Here is an 18,220-nt window from a genome sequence, read left to right on the forward strand (position 1 = left end):
ATAAGTGTTAGTCCATGCATTTCAAGCCGGTTGGACAGACGCGTGTGTAAAAACGTCCTCCACCGTGGGACGTCCTGCTCTCCTGGCTCGTCTACAGGTACGATAGTTCGATGTATGATGGCCCCACGAGATCGATACAGACACCGTGGCCTCGGCCAACTCGTTTTTCTAACATGTATGCCTTGAACTCTCCGATGCCGTCGTTCACACAGTTGCAAAATTCTTCCGTACACTATTGAAGCCCGCGAGACAGGTTGCCTTTCCGGCCTTGTTCTTCATAAGCCAGGACAAAGTACCCGGCCATTGTACTTTGTCCGAAAGTCCGTGCTGTCCTACACCAGCAATGACTTCTACTTTCCCTCCCCTTGGCGGCTTATCTTTTCGTTCACTTCTTCGAACTGCAAACGGAGAGGGTGTCGAACACCTAGGGTGAGCTGCCGGGCAGTGAAATCGAATTCATGTGTGTAAAACACAGAGGTTGGTAGAGGGGCAAGGTAGAGAGAAGCAGCGAAGGGGTTTCAGAAAAGCGACACTGGGGAAATAACGCGAGCAACCAAAGGAGGGGGGGACGGCAGACTTCGAGTGGCACGGCCACCCATCTGGAGGCCCGCCGCTCGTGCAAGACATGACCTTCTTTCAGGTTATACCTTTGGCTGGTCCCCTGAGACACTTTTCCCAATTATCTCCGGTGGTATGGCATTTCGAATCCAACAAAGCCGAGGGATAAGACGCATGGCATGAAATGAGGACGGATCCTTGTAACTCGTGTCAGCACCAGTTTCGCGGTGTCTTACATGTGCTTGTCGACAAATTCAGCCGTTGTGAGCTGCAATTCAGCAGGCCACTACATCTACCTCCTGATGGAGTTGTCCCACTCGAAGCGCACCCCAAACAAGGCTCACTGTACCAACGGAGCATCGGAGGCTGCCCCGCGGAAAGCGATAACTTTCAGAGATATCCGGCCCAGTGCATCACCAGAAAGCAAAGTACATCCCAACAGCAAGGCTTCAGAGAGCGCTGCAGGCTCTGCGGCTTCGGTATCGACCCAGACGTGCGGTGGCCAGCCAGAGAATGTCCTGCCGAGAGCGTCAGGCGATACGCACGTGGCAGTCATCAAAGAGGCGATGGTGTCTCGGGCGTCACATTACGCCTCTTCAGCAGAAGCGCCATGCACTGGTGACCGGATGCCGAGTGTTGGGGCAGAGCATCACGAGTCTCCACATGTGCCTTGTTTTCCCCCCACTTCCTGCAATGGCATCGAAGCACGAGGCGACAGTGGGAGAACGGATGAAAATGAGTTAGAGTAAACCCGCTGCAAACTACACGCGCCCAGCTCACGGACAGATGCTGATACGTCTAATGTTTACAGAAAAAAATGTGCAGAAGCATTTGAACGCCGCACGAAGTACGTCCCAGACCATACAGCAATCAGGAAGCTTCCGAACTTCCTCACGCATCGACGGCCTGGTCGCGCGTCGTAATAGTTGAAGATAGCGCAGGAGCGAATGCGGACTTTATCGGGGTATATTGTAACTTAATAAATAGAGCCAAGGAGGGAAAATGTGATAATCAGCAGTCCCGACCTCACTGTGGGAGTGAGGGCATTGGAGAAGCACGCAGGCAGAGTTCAGTTGATCCCACCGCAGTGGGAAGAGCGCCGAGCTTTCTTCCTTAGGGGGAGCCGTACGGAGTACGATGCCGTACAGTGGCCGTATCCTGAATGACATTGTTACCCCCCCTGCCCAGTTGGAAGGAGCCAAGGGACAGAATTAGTCTCCAAGGACGAGGCTGCTCTGATCACTTTAAGTCCACAATTAAAAACCCGTTGATGCCTGGACAAGCCTTTTTGCCACCCCCTTCTGGTTGTGAGATATTACACAACTCAGCATTCGGGGCGAGACATGCGCGAACCGAAGTGAGCCTCTGCCGTCGTCCCCTTCGGAAAACCTTGATGGTGTCTCGGGAGGTCAGAAATCGGCGGTATCCTTTTCACCGGTGGCAGGGGTAAGAATCAACCGCGGATGTAACAAGAAAACGGCTCTGAAGATCCCGGCAAGCAATCGCGGCAAGCCCTGAAAATAAGGAACGAAGTTGATATCGCAGGTCTCTGCCAGAAGCCAATACACATGATGCTAACAAATCATTAACCGAGTTCGTGGCTGCAGCCGCAGGGAGTTCGGGGCCCTAGAAGCGCCGCACCTTCGTCATACATGGCCATGGAGTTTCGCCAAGATGCAAGGAACGAACGTGGGAGCGACGCCCTGTTTCAACCGTTCGAATTAAAGGAGTTCTTGCGGGTTGGGGGCAAGAGAGAGGCAGAATATGCTCCTTCGTGTTGTGGGGCGATATATTTCCATCGAAGTAACGCTGCATCGGAACCAGCCTTCTGGTGCGTTCGTGTGTCATGTGCGGTGGGCTCTGATGAACAAAAGGATAACGGTTACGTTGTAGAGCTGACAGCGTGTTGTACCTCGAGGGACACGTCTTTACAGACATTGAAATCGCACGTGCCTCTCATCCCTACCACGCCATGGAACACGGAAAGGCAAAAGTCCTGACATCTCCCATCATGGAAACATGATGCTTCGTAACTGTAATGCAGACTTATGGATCCGCGTCATATTCAGTTACAAGGTATTTCCTTGATCTCATTTAATGAGCTTCTGCTCACGTACACTCCACTTTTCCATGAACGAGGGCAGGAGCTTTGTGTCATGTCGCTCTGGTTGTACAAATGCCGCCTCTGACGCTAGCAGCAGGACACCTCCTGCTTGTGTCCGCGTTCCACCCGGTTTCGCAGACCAGAGCCTTTCGGTTGGTACGAGGCCGAGACTCCAAATTTCGTTGGACTCCACCAAAGCTGATGCAAGGATACCTATCTGTGCTTGCCGTGATAGCTGTCCAGACCTTTCGGTACAGGACGTGATAGACCGTGGAAGGGGTACCAGTGCTAGGTTGGACTGCATTAGGTGTAGTTGCCGCATGCACCACGTAGCTGATTAGTTGATCATCTGCACCTCCCGTGTACACTCACAAGCGATTTGCTGCAGGTGCGCCGACTTCAGCGCTGTAGGGCTCCGCCAGCGGGGTTTCGACACCGACACTGTCTGTTTCTTGTGCTGCAAGACGGCCACGATGTGGTGTTTGAGCTGGCGCGAATGCCATAGATGGAAAGTACTGCCAGACGGCTGCCTGTCACAGGAAGGATCTGCCTACACATTCGAGAACCAATCTACACGACTATTTTACTGGCTTCTACAACGACACCCTCTGTATGTGCCTGCCGTCGTGAAAGTTCCCACCGATCAGCATTCCCAGTACAGACAATGTGTCGGTCCGAAAGTTGGTCGATGGCGTATATGATGAATGCCATGTCTTCATGCACGCTGCTGCAATCGGGAGAAAGGTATCACAGAACGTGGCACTATAACGCACCAGGTAAGACCCCACTCTTGTATATCTTTCCGGAGTGGCAACGCGCACAGACCCCCCCTTGGGATGTGCCAGATTGCACAACCTCCAGTTTGCTGTGGAGTTTTTGACACAGTGGTGGTGGTAGCCCGAAGCAAGTGTCCCAGTCGCAACGGATGTCATTGGTTGGTACTGGAAACATTTCAAAACGGCGTGACTGCAGGCAGCTGCTATCCGGGAGGAACTCAAGGTGGTTTGAAAAAAGGTGATAACAGAGGAGATTTTGAGGATGACCACAACTTCGTGGGTCTTTCACGCACCCAACACATCGGTCAAGACATCAAAGTTCGCTCGGACAGCTTGCAATTTGCAAAAACAACAACAGTTCTATGTAGGAACCCAGGCTGTTGTGCTGATACGAGGAAATACTGCCCCCAGATCTGGGGAGGTGTAGAGGTTTCAGGCGAGAATGGCTCAAAGCCGGCTTGGGGGTCGGATAGTGCCGGGAGAGGCTCGGGATAGTGGAGAGTGGGGTGAGCAATACACGGAAGCTTAGAGCTCAAGAGGAAGCCGAAGTCGTTATCACTCAAGCATAGGCCGAGGCCTGCATTCGGCTGTTCGCGATCCTTTGCTGCTCGGTTAACTCAGCGTCTTGTTCCTCGTCACCATCGTTTTGCTTTTCTACGACTATCATATTGCGTCTCATGAGGCCCTCTACAAGAGCACGCCTCACTTTCGACTCGGGTTGTACCTGTATCTCCTGTTTCCGTTTGTTGTAGAGCTCTCGTCTAATCCATGTTTGCACCTCAGTGTAGTTTTTCAAGAAAAACCAAAATTCTCCCGCTTGGACGTCGTCAGCATCCAGAATAACCAATTCGGCTTGTTGCTGCGGTAAGATGTACGAAATTATGTCGGCGTTTTCTGTGGCAACGAGGGGAGGAGAACTCTCCTGGAACTGTTGTATCATGCGTCCTCCCATTTCCCAGAAAGCATCCAGACGATCAAGCAGCTCTTGAATGTCTTCGACCATGATTGGGCAATACTCCCGGCTTCGACGCCTCTCGGCAGCCGAGCCATCATTGGAACCGTCCGGTAGCAAATATTCTTCGAAATCAACACTCCCGATTCCATCCTGGTTAGTGACCGAGAGCAGGCGGTTTCTGGACGACGCCGTCACATCTCCATCGAGCTGCATTGTACCACTGTTTCTGCGGCAATCTCCCTCATATCGCTTGTTGAACAGCATCGAGGCGTCCGTTGGCTGTTTTCCATCTCCGTTCCAGCCACCGTCTTCATCGTGTTCCCGACGCGCCTTTTCTTGACGGTAAGCCTCAAACACATGCTTGACTTCCTCTTCGCGGAGAAGAAAGTCCCGCCGCGCCCTCTCGTCATCCACAATGTCTTTCACGAGCTCGTAAAATGGTGCAAATCTGCAGTTCAGCCTCTGCTGAAGACAGACACCTCGTTGATGTTTGCGTTGCGTCGCGGGGGAAGTTTTGACTTCACCAGCAACCGCATTATCTTCATTTCCAGGTTGACGATGCATTTGCGGGGGATGTTCTGGGTGATGGCGGAGGAGGTACTGCCCTAACCAGCAGAGAGGGTTGAAACGCTTGTGGTATTCATTTCCCAGTCTTTTTTTGTCTGTGTCTGCAATCAGTAACTCGACAACCCTACAAAGAGCCACCAAACCGTCATGGAGAAGGGGAACAAGAAGCTCTGCTAGATACGTGTCCAGATCATCACCACGGTGTGTAACCATGGAAGTTGGCAGAGACTCTTTCACTTCAGACATCCCCCCGCACCCAATTTTAAGACCAGCGTGGGTACCCAGCGGGCTTGACCCATCTTGAGTCCATTTCTGGCGGCGTCCAGAAATGTCTTCCAGGTTGCTTCCGCTCTGCACGCCTAGTAGAAGGGAAGTATGAAAAAGAGTATACTCAACCTTGTCTTCAGACAACCGCCTTTCCTGACTTTGTTCAGCCTCGGGTAATTCATTTTGGTTCTCGTCCAAGAGCCGAGGTGTCGAGTGAGCGTCGCAGCCATTTCTCTCGGTGGAGGAACAGACCACTTCCTTTGAGGCAAAGCTACCCAGTTGACGTTGCCGGCGATGCGCGGCTGCGACGAGAAACCTGGTGCGGTTTGCTCTCAGTTTATCTATTACATATCGCACATCTTTCAGGCGTCTCAAGTATGCCGCCGGTGATTCACTGCGACCCCCTCTCGACTTCTCCGAGGGCTGATCGACGGCACTTTTGGTTGCCGACTGCATTGGATTACAGCCTTTTTCTAGGGTCAACGAGATAACAACTCGAGAGCTGGTATCGAAGTGAGTTTGAGAAGCAGCGCAGTGTTGTCAAATGAAGCAATGGCGGACACGACGACGGGGTGAACGACGAGGTTTCCAGGGGGCTTCTCGAGAAAGAGGTGAAATGCTCAGAAGGGTTCTCGCCTCCAAAGCGAAGAAAAAATATTTAGAGTCTCCCTCCGCCGTGTGCCAGTAGGAGCTTGTGAGAGATCGTGTGAATAAGTTGAGTGGCAAGACAGCTAAAAAGTTGAGATTTACAACATCCATGTTAAGCTAAAAAAAAAACACTGGGCTCCCTAGCCCGTTGTGTTGCCGACCGTGTCAAAATGTTAGTTGTGACGAACTTTTGGAAATGATAATCTTTAGCCCTTACCGACGGGGTAAGCCTCGGCTAACAGCACCTGGCAAGAATTCAACATGTACACCCATTATATACAGAAGAAAAGACCTTTCCTTTGTGCACCTTAGTCTGCAAGCGAAGGCGCCGAGCGTGCGGAAGAGCCTTAATCCCCCGGGAGTTCAAACGGGGAAAACCAAGGTGGTGTCTGAGCACATAGAGTCGACTAGACCCACCTGCCGTACAACCAGGTTGGACGACTACTCCTGGGACGTGTTGCTCGCAAAAAGAATGGTACAGGAAAACAGATTGGTTCTTCGCGGTACGCTGCTGAAATTAAGTATGTTACTTCACCGGAATGAATTTCTTCTACCTGGGGGGATGACTAGGAAGGCACAGAATCGCGACTGCGCATTTTATTACCCAGAACGGCCGGCTTGGCGATGTCCTCGCTGAGCGTCGTCTACATGACTGGGGGCTGCATGCGATGTTGGAAACTCTCGTTCGATGGCGATGAATCAGACAGGCTTCGCAGCATTTGCAAAATTCACAACCCTTACGATTGCCTACGACATTACGTAACATTTCACCATGTTTCAAATGCCGCCTTTGAAACGGATCAGAATTCTCCAGCGCTTTCCTTTTTCAGTGCTCGATGAACCAAATATAGATGCAGACGTGCGTGCACATGCACGGCTTTGGCCGCACACTCAACAATGGGATCCGATCTCTCCTAAAGAAACTCCTTTACCTTGTTTCTCGTAAAGATTCTGACTCTTGCTCGTTCTCTATCTCAGCGCGGTTTCATGTGTGTACGAAAACAACAGGGCACTGAATGGACAGCGTTATTCCTTCTCAGACTCCGGGCTTCTGCTAGGAAAATGCCGTGCCACCATTGTTGCCACTTCCCGAGTCTCGCGTGTAGATAACTGGGAGAAAGGCCAACATTGACGGCTTTTTATACTCCAAAAAAGCGGATCTTGTGGCGGGGCGTAGTAGAAGCAGGACCGCCACGACGGCGCTCTGGAGATAGGCGACGATGAGACCTTTCTGAAGCGGAGCCTTCCGGGAAATATCATGTGTCTGTAGGGGCCCCCTGAGGCCTTCCAGGGTCATGAGTTGGAGACCATCCCCACTCTGAGCCGCGACTTGCTTCTTGCGCTTCGCTCACTGGGATCCATTGAAAACCAAATGTTTTCCTCTGTGGCATGTGGGGCTTTGCCCAGCTCCGTGGTTTCGGAGGTTCAGCAGGCTGTCGCTTGGCGGGCTCCGCGTTTTCCTGCACGTTGGACACGGTCCCCGCCTCTCCGACAGTTCTCAACTGCGCCGTCTTCTGACCTACGGCTTTCCCCTGTAGCTTACGATGACTATAAGAGTGAAATCGTGCGTGTGGTCCTTCGAGGCAGGTGCCTGAGGAGGACGGAGAAGGCCGATTCCGTGAGGCGGCTGGATTTATCCGTCAAGGCCGACGGTGGTCGGACGCAAGATTCGGTTTGGCCGTCTTGGCTTCGAAAGAGCACAGGGATGGATGCACTGAACGACAGACAGCGCTCTCTAAGGCCCCCTCCGCGTCCTTCCCTGTCTTCTTCATTGCACGCCTGTCCTGGATCGTTGTTCCCTCCTTTTTCTGACCGACCTTCTTGTGGGTGGCGCGACACACGCTCGCCCTCTGCGCATGTGTGTCGAGACGCCGGGGCAAGGCTTTTCTCTTCTCTCGCACACGCTTCTGGTTCGGGTCTCCCCTCTTGCGAAGGAGCACAGAGTGCCTCAACGCTGTTCTCTCCGTCCTCGAGTTTCTTGGCTTTGTCTCTACGCGCGAAACGCTACATTCCTTTCCGGAGTCCACGGAATCCGAAGAGCAAGCATGCCCTAGCGACCCCGCCGCCTCTGTTTGCGTCAGCAGCTCTCGATGCCTCATCCCTTTCACTCTCTTCAGATTCCCTGACAGCTGACGAACAATGCAGTTCGCAAGCTCTTCGACTTTCACCGTTCCATGCAGTACGCATTTTTCAGGCCTTCCTGCCTCCCACGCCAAAGAGAATTTCAGAAACAGGCTACGACCCTCTTTTAGCAGCTGAGGGCGCAGGACCTCTCGGATCCATCTCTGCTCCGTTTACTCTTGAAGAGGCCTCCAAGAAGGACGGGCAAGGGGACGCGCACATGCCCCCGACGACAGCTTTTGGTGAAGATTCTCTGGTCTACCTCACGTTGAACGTGAATGCAGACCTGAAGCGTGAAAGTGTTCGCGGTGTATGTACACTTCAACATGGGGTTGGCAGCAACGTGCGACTGGCCGTCTTCTGCCCTGACGAAGAAGTAAGGCTCGCACGATTTCAGCCTGAAGGGGTTTGTAGCCGAGATGCTCGTCGAGCAAGGCAGTGTCCTCGCGTCAAGTTCCGTAGACCTGAGAACCCTCAGACCGCGCGCTACAGACTGAGCCGGGCACGCGTATGTCCCTGTTCGCCTCTGGCCTTCTGAAGTCCGGCGTTGCTTTATAGCTGTGAAGAACCGCGACGGCTGCCAGCTAGAGTACGGCGCCAATTTGGGATACTCTTTTCTTGAGACACTAGCCGACGACAGGTTAGGTAGCTGCTATCGCTAGCAGTATCTTTCGTTGTGCCACAGTCCAGCTGCGTTTTGGAGTCAAACTTGCCGGATGTCCACCCAAGGCTAGACCGTTGATGCATAGCGGTACGACGCACACAGTGAGTTCATCCCTACAACCTGTTTGTGTAGAAACGTTCTTCTCACCCTTTTTTCCCCGGACACGGGACACTTCCCCCGTATTGCAGCTGCTACGGTCTGCAGCGCAGCTGGTTTTCAGCATCGTGGATTGCGATGGGGTCTCATAGCCCTAGAATATTCTTGTTGGTTCCTCTGTCGACGTTTGCCGTTTGACTCTGTGCCTTGGCGCTTCTCGACTTTCCAGGCCCCCGCCATGTTGGCGCTTGGAGCAGACTACGCGGGCGTCGACGCCTTGCTCCCTCGCATTGCGAAAGGGTGAGTCGCTTTCGCCTTAGTCCCTCTCATAGGCCTTCCGATCGAACGGGGCGTGTGCCGAATCCGGAAAGCCCTGGGACAATGGAGAGCCGCCCGGTGGCGGCTGCAAGACCAGGCAGCGCTCGAGCGATGCAGCACGTACCAGAACGATTTCTGATATCGCGGGATCGGTTCTCAGGGCCACGAGACTCCTTTGGAGATGTCCCAAATGCTTTGCAGCATCGACGTGGACAGAGGATCGAGCTGCAGCTCGTGACCGGCGCCTGGGGGGATTGGCGGTGCACTCAATCCAGGAAGACTTCTCAGCCCAGGGGGGAAGAAGCCCAGTTGAATCCGTGCGGTGCGGTTCATGCTGTGAGGCAGTCGACTCCATCCTCACGAGGGGACGACACATCTTCTCGAATGACCCGCCGGGTCTCTGCGAGCGTGGAGACCCGGTCCCCCCTTTGGGCGACAGGAGCGCCTCGCTGACTGGTTAAATCGGGGTGGTTCTGACCACCAACTATGCGTCTGTATCTGTGTGATGGCGTATGCCATTTTGTGTCAGTGCGCGTATATAAACGCATGCATCTCTATGTATGCTCAGCTAACTGGGGTGCCCCCTGCGGAATACGCACGGACGACGTCGAGGCGAGTGATCGTCTCTGAAATAGGACTATTTCTGAAGTCTCGCGAATCACGAGTTATGAATTCTCGCGAGTGACGGAGATTTCCTGGAACTCTGTGCCGACATCTGTTTCCCGTTTGACTCTCTGCCCTTTTGCAGATGGGTCGGCTTCGACAAAACGTTGGCCGTCGCGAGTGTCATGCCGAAGCTCCTGAAGGTCGCCCGCGTCCTCGGTCCTCGAAAACTGATGCCTTCGCCGAAATCCGGTATGCTCCAATGACGCGTGCCGCTTTTGTGCCCCTTTTTCATACACACGTGCCTCCTTGCGAGCTCTTTCGTTCGTTCATAAAGCCGAAGATTCTCTAGTGATCCAAACCCATCTGGCAAACGTCTTCCTCTGGTATCTTCCGCGCGCCTCTCTCTTCAGCGTGCTTTCTATTCTGAGGCGCGTCTTTTGATCTATTCTTATATGGATCGACAGGGAGGCGCACAAACACAGGACGCCTACCAAGGAGGCGCTACGCTTCAGGTGCATCGTCGTGATACATGCATTAAATACCGTATACACTGCAGGATAAATAAGGGGATCGAAAGCCGTCCTTACATCTGTGCATACGCAGACAAGCACGCATGCGCTGTTCGCTTGCAGACAGCAGAGAGTTTCGTCACTGAGTTGATGCGCTCTCGACATGCCCTTCGAAGCCTCTGCATGCATCGACTCTGCAGCTTTCGAGCTGCGAAGTGTGTGTTCAGAGGCACCAACTCTGTTGTGGAGTTTTGTGTCCTCGGCGCGTCTAGGCACTGTCGTGACGAATCTCTCTGAGGCCGTCCGGGCTGTCAAGCAAGGGGAGGCGGTTGAGTTCCGCGCGGAAGGCGACTCCGGGGAGGTTCGAGTCGTCGTCGGGCGACAAGATTTCGAGGCGTCTCAACTGCTCGAGAACATCAAATGCGTCGTAAAAGAGGTGAGCCTGCAGAGGAGACAGACGCACGGTGAAGCCCGATGCCTTCCGCGCTCAGGAGCTTTGCCCCGATGAAAATCCCGGTGACAGGAAGGGACGCCTCGAGGGCCTTAGCGTGCGTACCCGTCGCAGAGACCGAGATCAAGAAGAGACGAGAGGGTGGAGAGAACAAGCGAGCCAGAGAAGGGAGAAAACGGCAGCCACAGGGAGTTCCCATGCCGCGTTAGCTTCTCTCTTAAGCTCTGCCGTGCGTGCCTCTCTCAGTCGCTCTTTCTGCCTCTTTTATCGGCCTCCGAGTTTCACTCTTTGCGGGGGCCGTTCCCTGTGCGCGCCCCCCACTTGATCGTTTCCTTCTGTCCTCGGCAAAGACCTGTGTGTCGGCTGCACGGTTCTGTTCTCGCAGGTGCTGAAGGCGCGACCGCGCTCGAGTGGAACGCGGCAGGACGAAGCAACGCAGGCGTTTGCGCGGTCGTTCGTTTGGCCTCCTCTCCACTTTGTTGAGAGGAGACGGCGGCTGCTCATGGAGAAGAATCTTCTGCCGGCGATACCAGGTATCGAGGCGTCTTTATACCTTGTCTGCAGGTGTCTCTTGAGTCTTTAGTTCGTTTGCCTCGGCGGTTCTGGCTCGTCACTCGGTGCTTGTGAAGCCTGTCGTCTCCGTGCCCGTTTTCCCCCGACGGCCTCCTGCGGCTTCCGACGTGTGCCGCCTCTCTGCTTCCTCTCCTTTTCGCTTTCAACGTTCTGTCGTCCGTCTCGTCCTGCGCCGTCGCCTCTCTCCATCGCGCGGTGCACAGCGTCGGTGGCCTGCGTCTCTTGTGCAAATCCTGCCTGGCTCTATCGCGCCACTGGCGTCTCCTGTCGAGCTGTTTGCTTTGTTCAGAGCTGGCTAGAAACCGAGCGCGCCAACAGAAGGCCAGCGCAGATGCCTTCATCGTCGCAGGCGCACTCTGGGCTCAAGGCACCCCCGCGATTCAAATGGATCCTGCCCAGCTCCTTCCGGCCTCCGTGGGCTACTACCGTTGACGTGCGGAGAAGAGTGCCGTGACGCGTCCGCGAACACGATGGGGCGCAACCCCATCCTACACGCACACCATCCGCGACACCACCTCCCCGACCCATCCATCTTTCCATCTCGATGCTAAGTCGCAGACACACCTATTATATATAGTACTATCTCTACACACATATATATATATATATATATACAGATACGTACATATATGTGTATATGTAGGGCTGCATGCGTGCGTGTCGGTGCATTCATGTGCGACCGCCTGCGTCAGCGTGCACTGTTGGCTATCTGCCTGTGCCATTCCGTCTGGTGCTGGCGTTTGCGAACGAAGCCTACATCTGCTGACCTTCCATGGACATTCCTGCATCGCACTCGACCCCCTGCGTCGCGCGTTTGCGCTCGACTTCTGTCGCCCTGGCCGCCGTCTGAGGTCCGCAGCTGAGAGGTGGGCACCGCCGTCCAGTCGAGGAAGGCGCTTTGCACATGTGCATGCGAAGGAACAGCCTCATGGTGAACCTAAATTCCTCGTTGCCCGAAACGTGGGGCCTTCAAGTTTTTGCCGCCTGTATGCCGGCGCTTAGAGACGATGGTCTGATTCGCCTTCTCGGCCCTCGCGCAGCAGGGAGGTCGTGACGCTCAGGTCTGTGCACCCCTCCCTGTCGCTTGTCTCCTTGGCAGCCGAAGGCCAGGAGACATTCCCGTGTTTCGTCTCTGGGCCTGTTCGTCCAGGAGAGACGACTCACATCTCTGGTCTTTTTCTTCTCTTCATCGCCAGCGCATCGAACGGGCTGGAGAGGAAACCCTCCAGACAGATAGCGTCTTCTCTAGCTGAGGACCGACGCGCGACACGAGGGAGAGAAACAGCGTGACAGAGACAAACGACAGGGCGTAGGGCAACACGATCGTTACATTGTAGTCGGAAGTGTTTTGTTCTGCATGCACAACCACGGCGAAGAAGTTCGAAAATCGCGCGGCCACCGACAAACATGAGAGTGGAAGCCTAGCACTGTCTAACTCGCTGGCGAACTGGATGCATCTCGCTTCCACAGGGGGCTTCAAAAACCGAATGGGTGCGCCGTGGCACGAGAACAAGAAAAACCCTACAGAAACTGCCATGTTCACTTTTCTAGCGTCTTAGGGGCTTCTGTAAGGGAGACCAGTCCACGCCCGCTCGATTCAAGAGACGGCAGGCTTCCAGACTACAGAAGCGAGCGCCCCCTGCACTCCTTCGTGTATTCGCTTTTCTGTCGATCCTCTCCCACCCTCGGCTCCACTTCTACTCGAGGTCGCCGTGTGAGTCCCTTGCCCGAACGGGCGAAGAGAACGTACTAAAATCCCAGAAACCTGTAGGCGTACTTGGTGGAGGCGCAAAGTACCGGTGCTTCGAAGCACGAAGCAAGTCGCGATTGAGACCCGCACACACTTGCCACCTTCTCCCTTTTTCTCTCTGTTTCTTCTCGTCTGTTTCTCCACTCTTTCTTGCCTCCACCTTTTCTTTGCTCCTCCCCTCTACGTCCCCGCCCCTGGGTGTGCCGTCCCCTCTTCGTTTTCCTCTTTCTCCGGCTCTCTTGCTGTCTCGACTGCTGCTTTCCACACCCGGTTCTGCGCTCTCTCTTCTTTCCTCGCCGACTTCTCCCCTCCTTCTCTGGTCGCCTGGGGGAGGAGAAAAAAGAGACCGTTTTCCGTCTTTGGCCAGTTCCCCGGGCACCCCGCACGCCGCAGCCCCTCTCGCACCCTCGTTTCCTTCTTCGTCTCTTGGCTCTCCTCTCTTCTCAGGCCCCTGCCCCCAGCGCGCCGCAGCTGGGCCTCTGGCAACACGGGAGAGTGAGTGCAGGCGCGAAGAAGAAAGCGAGGCGGACCAACTCGCCGCCTCCGCAGAGACGTGCTCCCTGTCTCTCCCTGGAGGACTTCCGTTCTGAGGGAGAGACGTGCCGGGGAAGAGAGGCACCTTCCGGCCGTCGGCCCGTGTGGCAGTGTGTCTCGATCCCTCAGGGAGACTTGCGCGTCTGCTCTGGGCTTTCCCCGCTTCAGCTGCGGCGCCGGGGCACGTGTGAGAAGCACGGTCCGGTCGCCAGTGAGAACCCAACTCCCCACAAACATCCGCATCGGGCCTCCTTTTCTCCGTTTGACGGTGGCACCCCGCGCTCCCAATCTGCCTGCCTGCGTCGTGCGCCGCGGCTCCGTGCTGTCCTTCTTCCGCTCGCTCTTCCTCTTTTGCAGCCTCTGACTGAGAGGGACTGGGGACTTCCGCCTGAAGCAGCGAATAGAATCGCTCGCACTGGGAGCAGTCCGCCCCGGGCATCAGCCGCCGAAGACTGCGCTGGGGCGCCACCAAACGCACTCTGGGGAGAGATTCCCAGTCGCGCTGTCTCGCTTGCAGGGAGACGACAGCAGAGCACCTCACGGTGCCCGCTTTCTCGCGCGGACACGCGAGGCGTTTGTCTGTGGACGCGTGCGCCGAGCTTCGAGACCGGCAGGCCAAAGCTGTGCCCCTATCACCTGGAACTGGTCTTTCCCCTTGGAGTTCTGCGTCGACAGAACTACAGTCCCGCGAAGGCGCCAACACAAACGTCCCTCGCGAGAGGCTGCGAATCGACGCGCCGCTTCGCTCTTCGCTTCTGGAGACTGTCACGGCCGGCAGGACTCCGCTGGCGCTTCTCTGGGGTTCGGCCCTCGCTTCTTCCTCTTCCTTCCCCTCTTCATTTTTGCTAAGCGCTGGCCTGTCGCCCCCTATCTCCGCCCCTGTGAAGCGCTGGCGGCTCTGGTCGCGCGTCTCCACCTGCCGACTCGAATCACCCAGACGGCGGCTGTCGCCTGCCGCCGTCTGGGTGATTCCGGCGCTCCAGCCGAGGCGCCGCCCACCCCTGCAAGATTCTCTCGACTGCTCGGCCTCTCCCTCCAGGAGATCCTGCAGACTCTCGCCTTTCTGGCTGTCTCGAATCCGGCCCTCCAGATGTCCCTCCCGGTACGCTCGAGGGGCCTTCGCCCCTCTTAGACCTCGTCCAGCTCTGTCGCTTTTCTCCAAGATACGACCCAGGGAGGTTGTCGAAGGAGGCGCTCCTTCGCTTCGGCTCTCTCCAGGATCGACAGCAAAGCGACACTTGGCGTTTCGCGTTTCTTCTCCCAGACTCAGCAGTGGAGATCCGTGGGCATCTGGAGCCGACACACACTCGATTGAGTGGCGAGACGAATTTAGCAACCGGCATGCGTTGCTAGGCTTCCCTTCTTGCGCTCGGCCTCGATCTGTCTCTCCTTCTCTCCAGCTTTGGCCTCCTTCTGTGCCTCCCTCTCTTGCAGCAGGAGCTTCTTTCCTGCGTTTTTTGACGCCGCGCACTGCGTCCCCCGCTGCAGCCCTGCGCTCCTCTCTCCACGACCGCCTTTTGCGCAACTTATCCGCTTCGAAACAAGACTCGCGTCTGTCTCCGTTGCATTCGCCTCTTTCAGCTGCTTCTGCCCCGCCTTCATCTGTTCTCCGCTCGCGCTCACAAGGGACGCCGCCCTTTTTCTCTGCTAGGACATCCGGAGACCCCCGCGGAGAGCTCGGTCCGAGGCTGCACGGTGGGAGCGCACGCGCTCTTTTTCGACTCTCGCCTGGTTCTGCAGGCGACACGGGAGGAGCCTGATCTTGCCGGCAGCCGAGAGAGGAAGAAGGACGAGCTGACCAAGACGAAGAGGGAGGAGCCTGAGCGGGAGACGCCGAGGAGACGGCGCCCGGCGGCGGGGGACACTCCTGGGGGGGCTGCGAAGCCGCGGCAGATCGGGAGAAAGAAACGCGGACAGGATGCGAGGTTTCTCTTCGCCTGTGGATGCTTTCGCGACACTCTTGTGCCCCAGGGTCTTCCACGCTCGATCTTTGGTGACTCCATTTGCTGATATTGCCGCCGTGGAAATCCAGGTTCTCCTTGTTTTCTTCCCCGGGTGTTTCGCTGGCGTCACAACTTATTTCCATCTGATTTGTTTCTTCTGACTTCCTTCGAAAGCCTTCGTCTTCCTCGTCGCCTGGGAGTCGAGCCTCACCACGACGCTCTGGAACTGATCGCTCGACCTCCGGCGCTTCGTATTGACCGCGACGGTCTAGCGCATGCAGATCGTGCTCGGGGAGCTGGTCAAACCGGCGACAGAGCAAGGAAGAACACAGTGCCTCGCGTCTTCTCCCTTCTGTCGCACCGTCCCCGCACCGGCAAGTCTGGGCCAGATCCCCCGCCGAAAAGGCCCCGCTACCCCAGGGTACTTCCTCGGCAGCAATCCAAGCAGCCACCAAACAGACAGAAGAGGAAGACGAGGCAGAAGAGGAAGACGAGGCAGAAGAGGAAGACGAGGAAGAAGAGGAAGACGAGGAAGAAGAGGTCGAGGAAGAAGAGGTCGAGGAAGAAGAGGTCGAGGAAGAAGAGGTCGAGGAAGAAGAGGACGAGTAAGCAGAGGAAGACGAGGAAGAAGAGGACGAGGAAGAAGAGGACGAGGAAGAAGAGGACGAGGAAGAAGAGGACGAGGAAGAAGAGGACGAGGAAGAAGAGGACGAGGAGAACTGAAGAGAGGAGGAGGACGATAAACTGGAAGGTACGGGCAGAGATGTGAGAAGTGCCGAAGTAGACATGGGCTCGAAGGAAGGAAAAGGACAGGGGGACGAGGATACTTGGCGACAGAGCGGGGACGACGCATGAGGGATAGAAGCGGAAGACGCAGGCAGAGCGGAAGTGGAAGACTTCGCCGCATCAGAAGAGAAGGGCGGCGAGCAAGCATCAGCGTAGCAAGTGGAACAACAGAGACATGGAGAAGAAGTGGGAGAAGAAGACGGCCGAGAAGCCCGTTCTCTGGCTTTCCGTGGCGAATTCGTACACGTCGCAGCGCTCGCGCATTCGCTGGCAGCGGCGGAGGCGTGAAGGAGAACCGCGGAAGGCCACGCTGTTCCCTGATGCGTCAGATGCGGGAAGCAAGGACTCTTCGAGAGAAGGCAGAGAAGCGTCTCGTGCTCGTTCCGAAGAGTCGCAAGTTCCCCTTGTTGAAGAAGTTGAGCTCGCGACATCGTGCGGACCTGCCGCGTCAGGGCGCGTATCTGCTTTCGCTGCTGGGATAGAAGAGTGAGGAGTGACTTCGCACCTCTTTCAAGAGACACGGCGGCGGTGTGAAGAAGACCGAGATCTTCCCAGGACTGCGAAGCATCACCGTCGTGCTCGTCTTGCTGGTCGAACCGTCTGCACTGTTCTTCGGTCGCGCCTTCCACGTTCGTCTCGTCTGCTTTGCCGTGGCTTCCATCTGCCTGCGCACAGCTCTCCCTCTCCCAGCAGATACCCCCTTTCCGTCCACTTTCTCCTGTCTTCTTTCCGGTTCTTTTCGCTCTCTTTGCTCGGCACGCTCTTGCTTTGGATCCCTCGTGGAAGCCGTCTCCGTTCTTTGCCTGCTGGCGACGTGCCCTGAAGGTGATATCTGGCGGCTCCGTCTCCGAAGCAGAAGGAAGAGAAGATGTCTGAATGCAGCTATGTCTTCTCGCCCCCCCTTCCTGTCGACGAGAAACGCACCTCGGAACGCGTGCTCTGCTCGACTCTTCACAGGATGAAGAAGAGAAACCGAGCTGCCGCCCTCGTTCCTGAACAGCCGCAGAGGGCGAACGCGCCCTTTCATTCTCCTCTACCTCTGCATCGTCTTGTGTGCCGTCGCCGTTGGGTTTCAGACCTTCTGGGCGGGCAGATGCCTCCCAGCTTTTCGCATCTTCTTCCTCTCCTCGCGGCCCGCTGCCGGTGACATGCGAACGCCCGCGAAACGACTCTGAGCCGCTGCTTGACGACGAGATAACGGGACTGCTTTCTTCAGGGGTTGCTGCCTTCTCGTGGCTTCTGCACTCGCTCTCAAAGCTAACTCTTTCTGTTTCTTCCGGAGGCAACAGCTTTCCCCCTGGCGGACTTGGCCTGCTTTTCGGAGTACAATGTGGCGAGCCTGCACGTAGCGCCGTCGCGTTTCTGACGCACGCGACGTTCGGAGTGCCTTCTCGGCTGCTGTCTGTACACCCTAGTCGGGTGTCTGGAGTGTCTTCTTCCTGCCCTCCCGGACGAAGGTTTCTCGCACATCGCGGGGTATGGAACGGAATGAGCTGAGTTGGAACATTCATACCATCTTCCTCTCCTTCTTCACACTGACCACCACGGAAAAACAGTTTGTCATTCTCTTCGTTTCGGGTATGGAGAGAGGCAATCTGAAATGAAGGAGACAGCGCGAGGCAGGGAGGTGGGGAAAGGTCGGAGTTCTCTTGACAACTCGCGGCCACCACCCGCACAGCGTCATGAGAGGCAAGAACGAGAATGCCCCGTCCCCTTTCTTCTTCGTTCTTCTGTGGAATGTCGTCCTCCTCAACGTAAAGAGAATCGGACGAACCGGTGCCTTCGTTCTTCGGCACTTTGGACGCAGAGAAGAGAGAGGGCGAGCCGGCGACTGGGGCAGAGAGCGAATCAGGGGAGGGAGAGACAAAAGCCGCACTGGCCATGACGGCACAGGGGAGAAAGAAAAGATGCAGCCTGCACCGTATGCATGCGACGGCGTAAGGTGGGTGCTGTGCTCGACCGCGAAAATATGTGGAATTTAGATTTTCTGCAGA

The 18,220-nt window shown here is 55.8% G+C and overlaps 3 protein-coding genes across 3 annotated transcripts; 1 reads left to right on the top strand and 2 right to left on the bottom strand.

The window, feature by feature from the left end:
• Positions 1-3,997: 3,997 nt before the first annotated feature.
• Positions 3,998-4,957, bottom strand: NCLIV_007360 (conserved hypothetical protein; the record flags this gene model as incomplete). The annotated part of the gene is made up of 1 exon (XM_003880247.1): positions 3,998-4,957. One exon carries the CDS (start codon positions 4,955-4,957, stop codon positions 3,998-4,000), a length of 960 nt encoding a protein of 319 aa, XP_003880296.1.
• Positions 4,958-8,216: 3,259 nt separating this feature from the next.
• Positions 8,217-11,645, top strand: NCLIV_007370 (ribosomal protein L1, related; the record flags this gene model as incomplete). Its single annotated transcript, XM_003880248.1, has 6 exons — positions 8,217-8,372; positions 8,986-9,056; positions 9,823-9,929; positions 10,462-10,625; positions 11,026-11,173; positions 11,503-11,645. The coding sequence occupies 6 exons, from the start codon at positions 8,217-8,219 to the stop codon at positions 11,643-11,645; spliced, it is 789 nt and encodes a 262-aa protein (XP_003880297.1).
• Positions 11,646-12,910: 1,265 nt separating this feature from the next.
• On the bottom strand, positions 12,911-18,109 carry NCLIV_007380 (conserved hypothetical protein; the record flags this gene model as incomplete). The annotated part of the gene is made up of 1 exon (XM_003880249.1): positions 12,911-18,109. One exon carries the CDS (start codon positions 18,107-18,109, stop codon positions 12,911-12,913), a length of 5,199 nt encoding a protein of 1,732 aa, XP_003880298.1.
• Between the last annotated feature and the right edge of the window lie 111 nt (positions 18,110-18,220).

Source organism: Neospora caninum, chromosome III, assembly GCF_000208865.1.
Source record: "Neospora caninum Liverpool complete genome, chromosome III".
Classification (NCBI taxonomy): domain Eukaryota; phylum Apicomplexa; class Conoidasida; order Eucoccidiorida; family Sarcocystidae; genus Neospora; species Neospora caninum.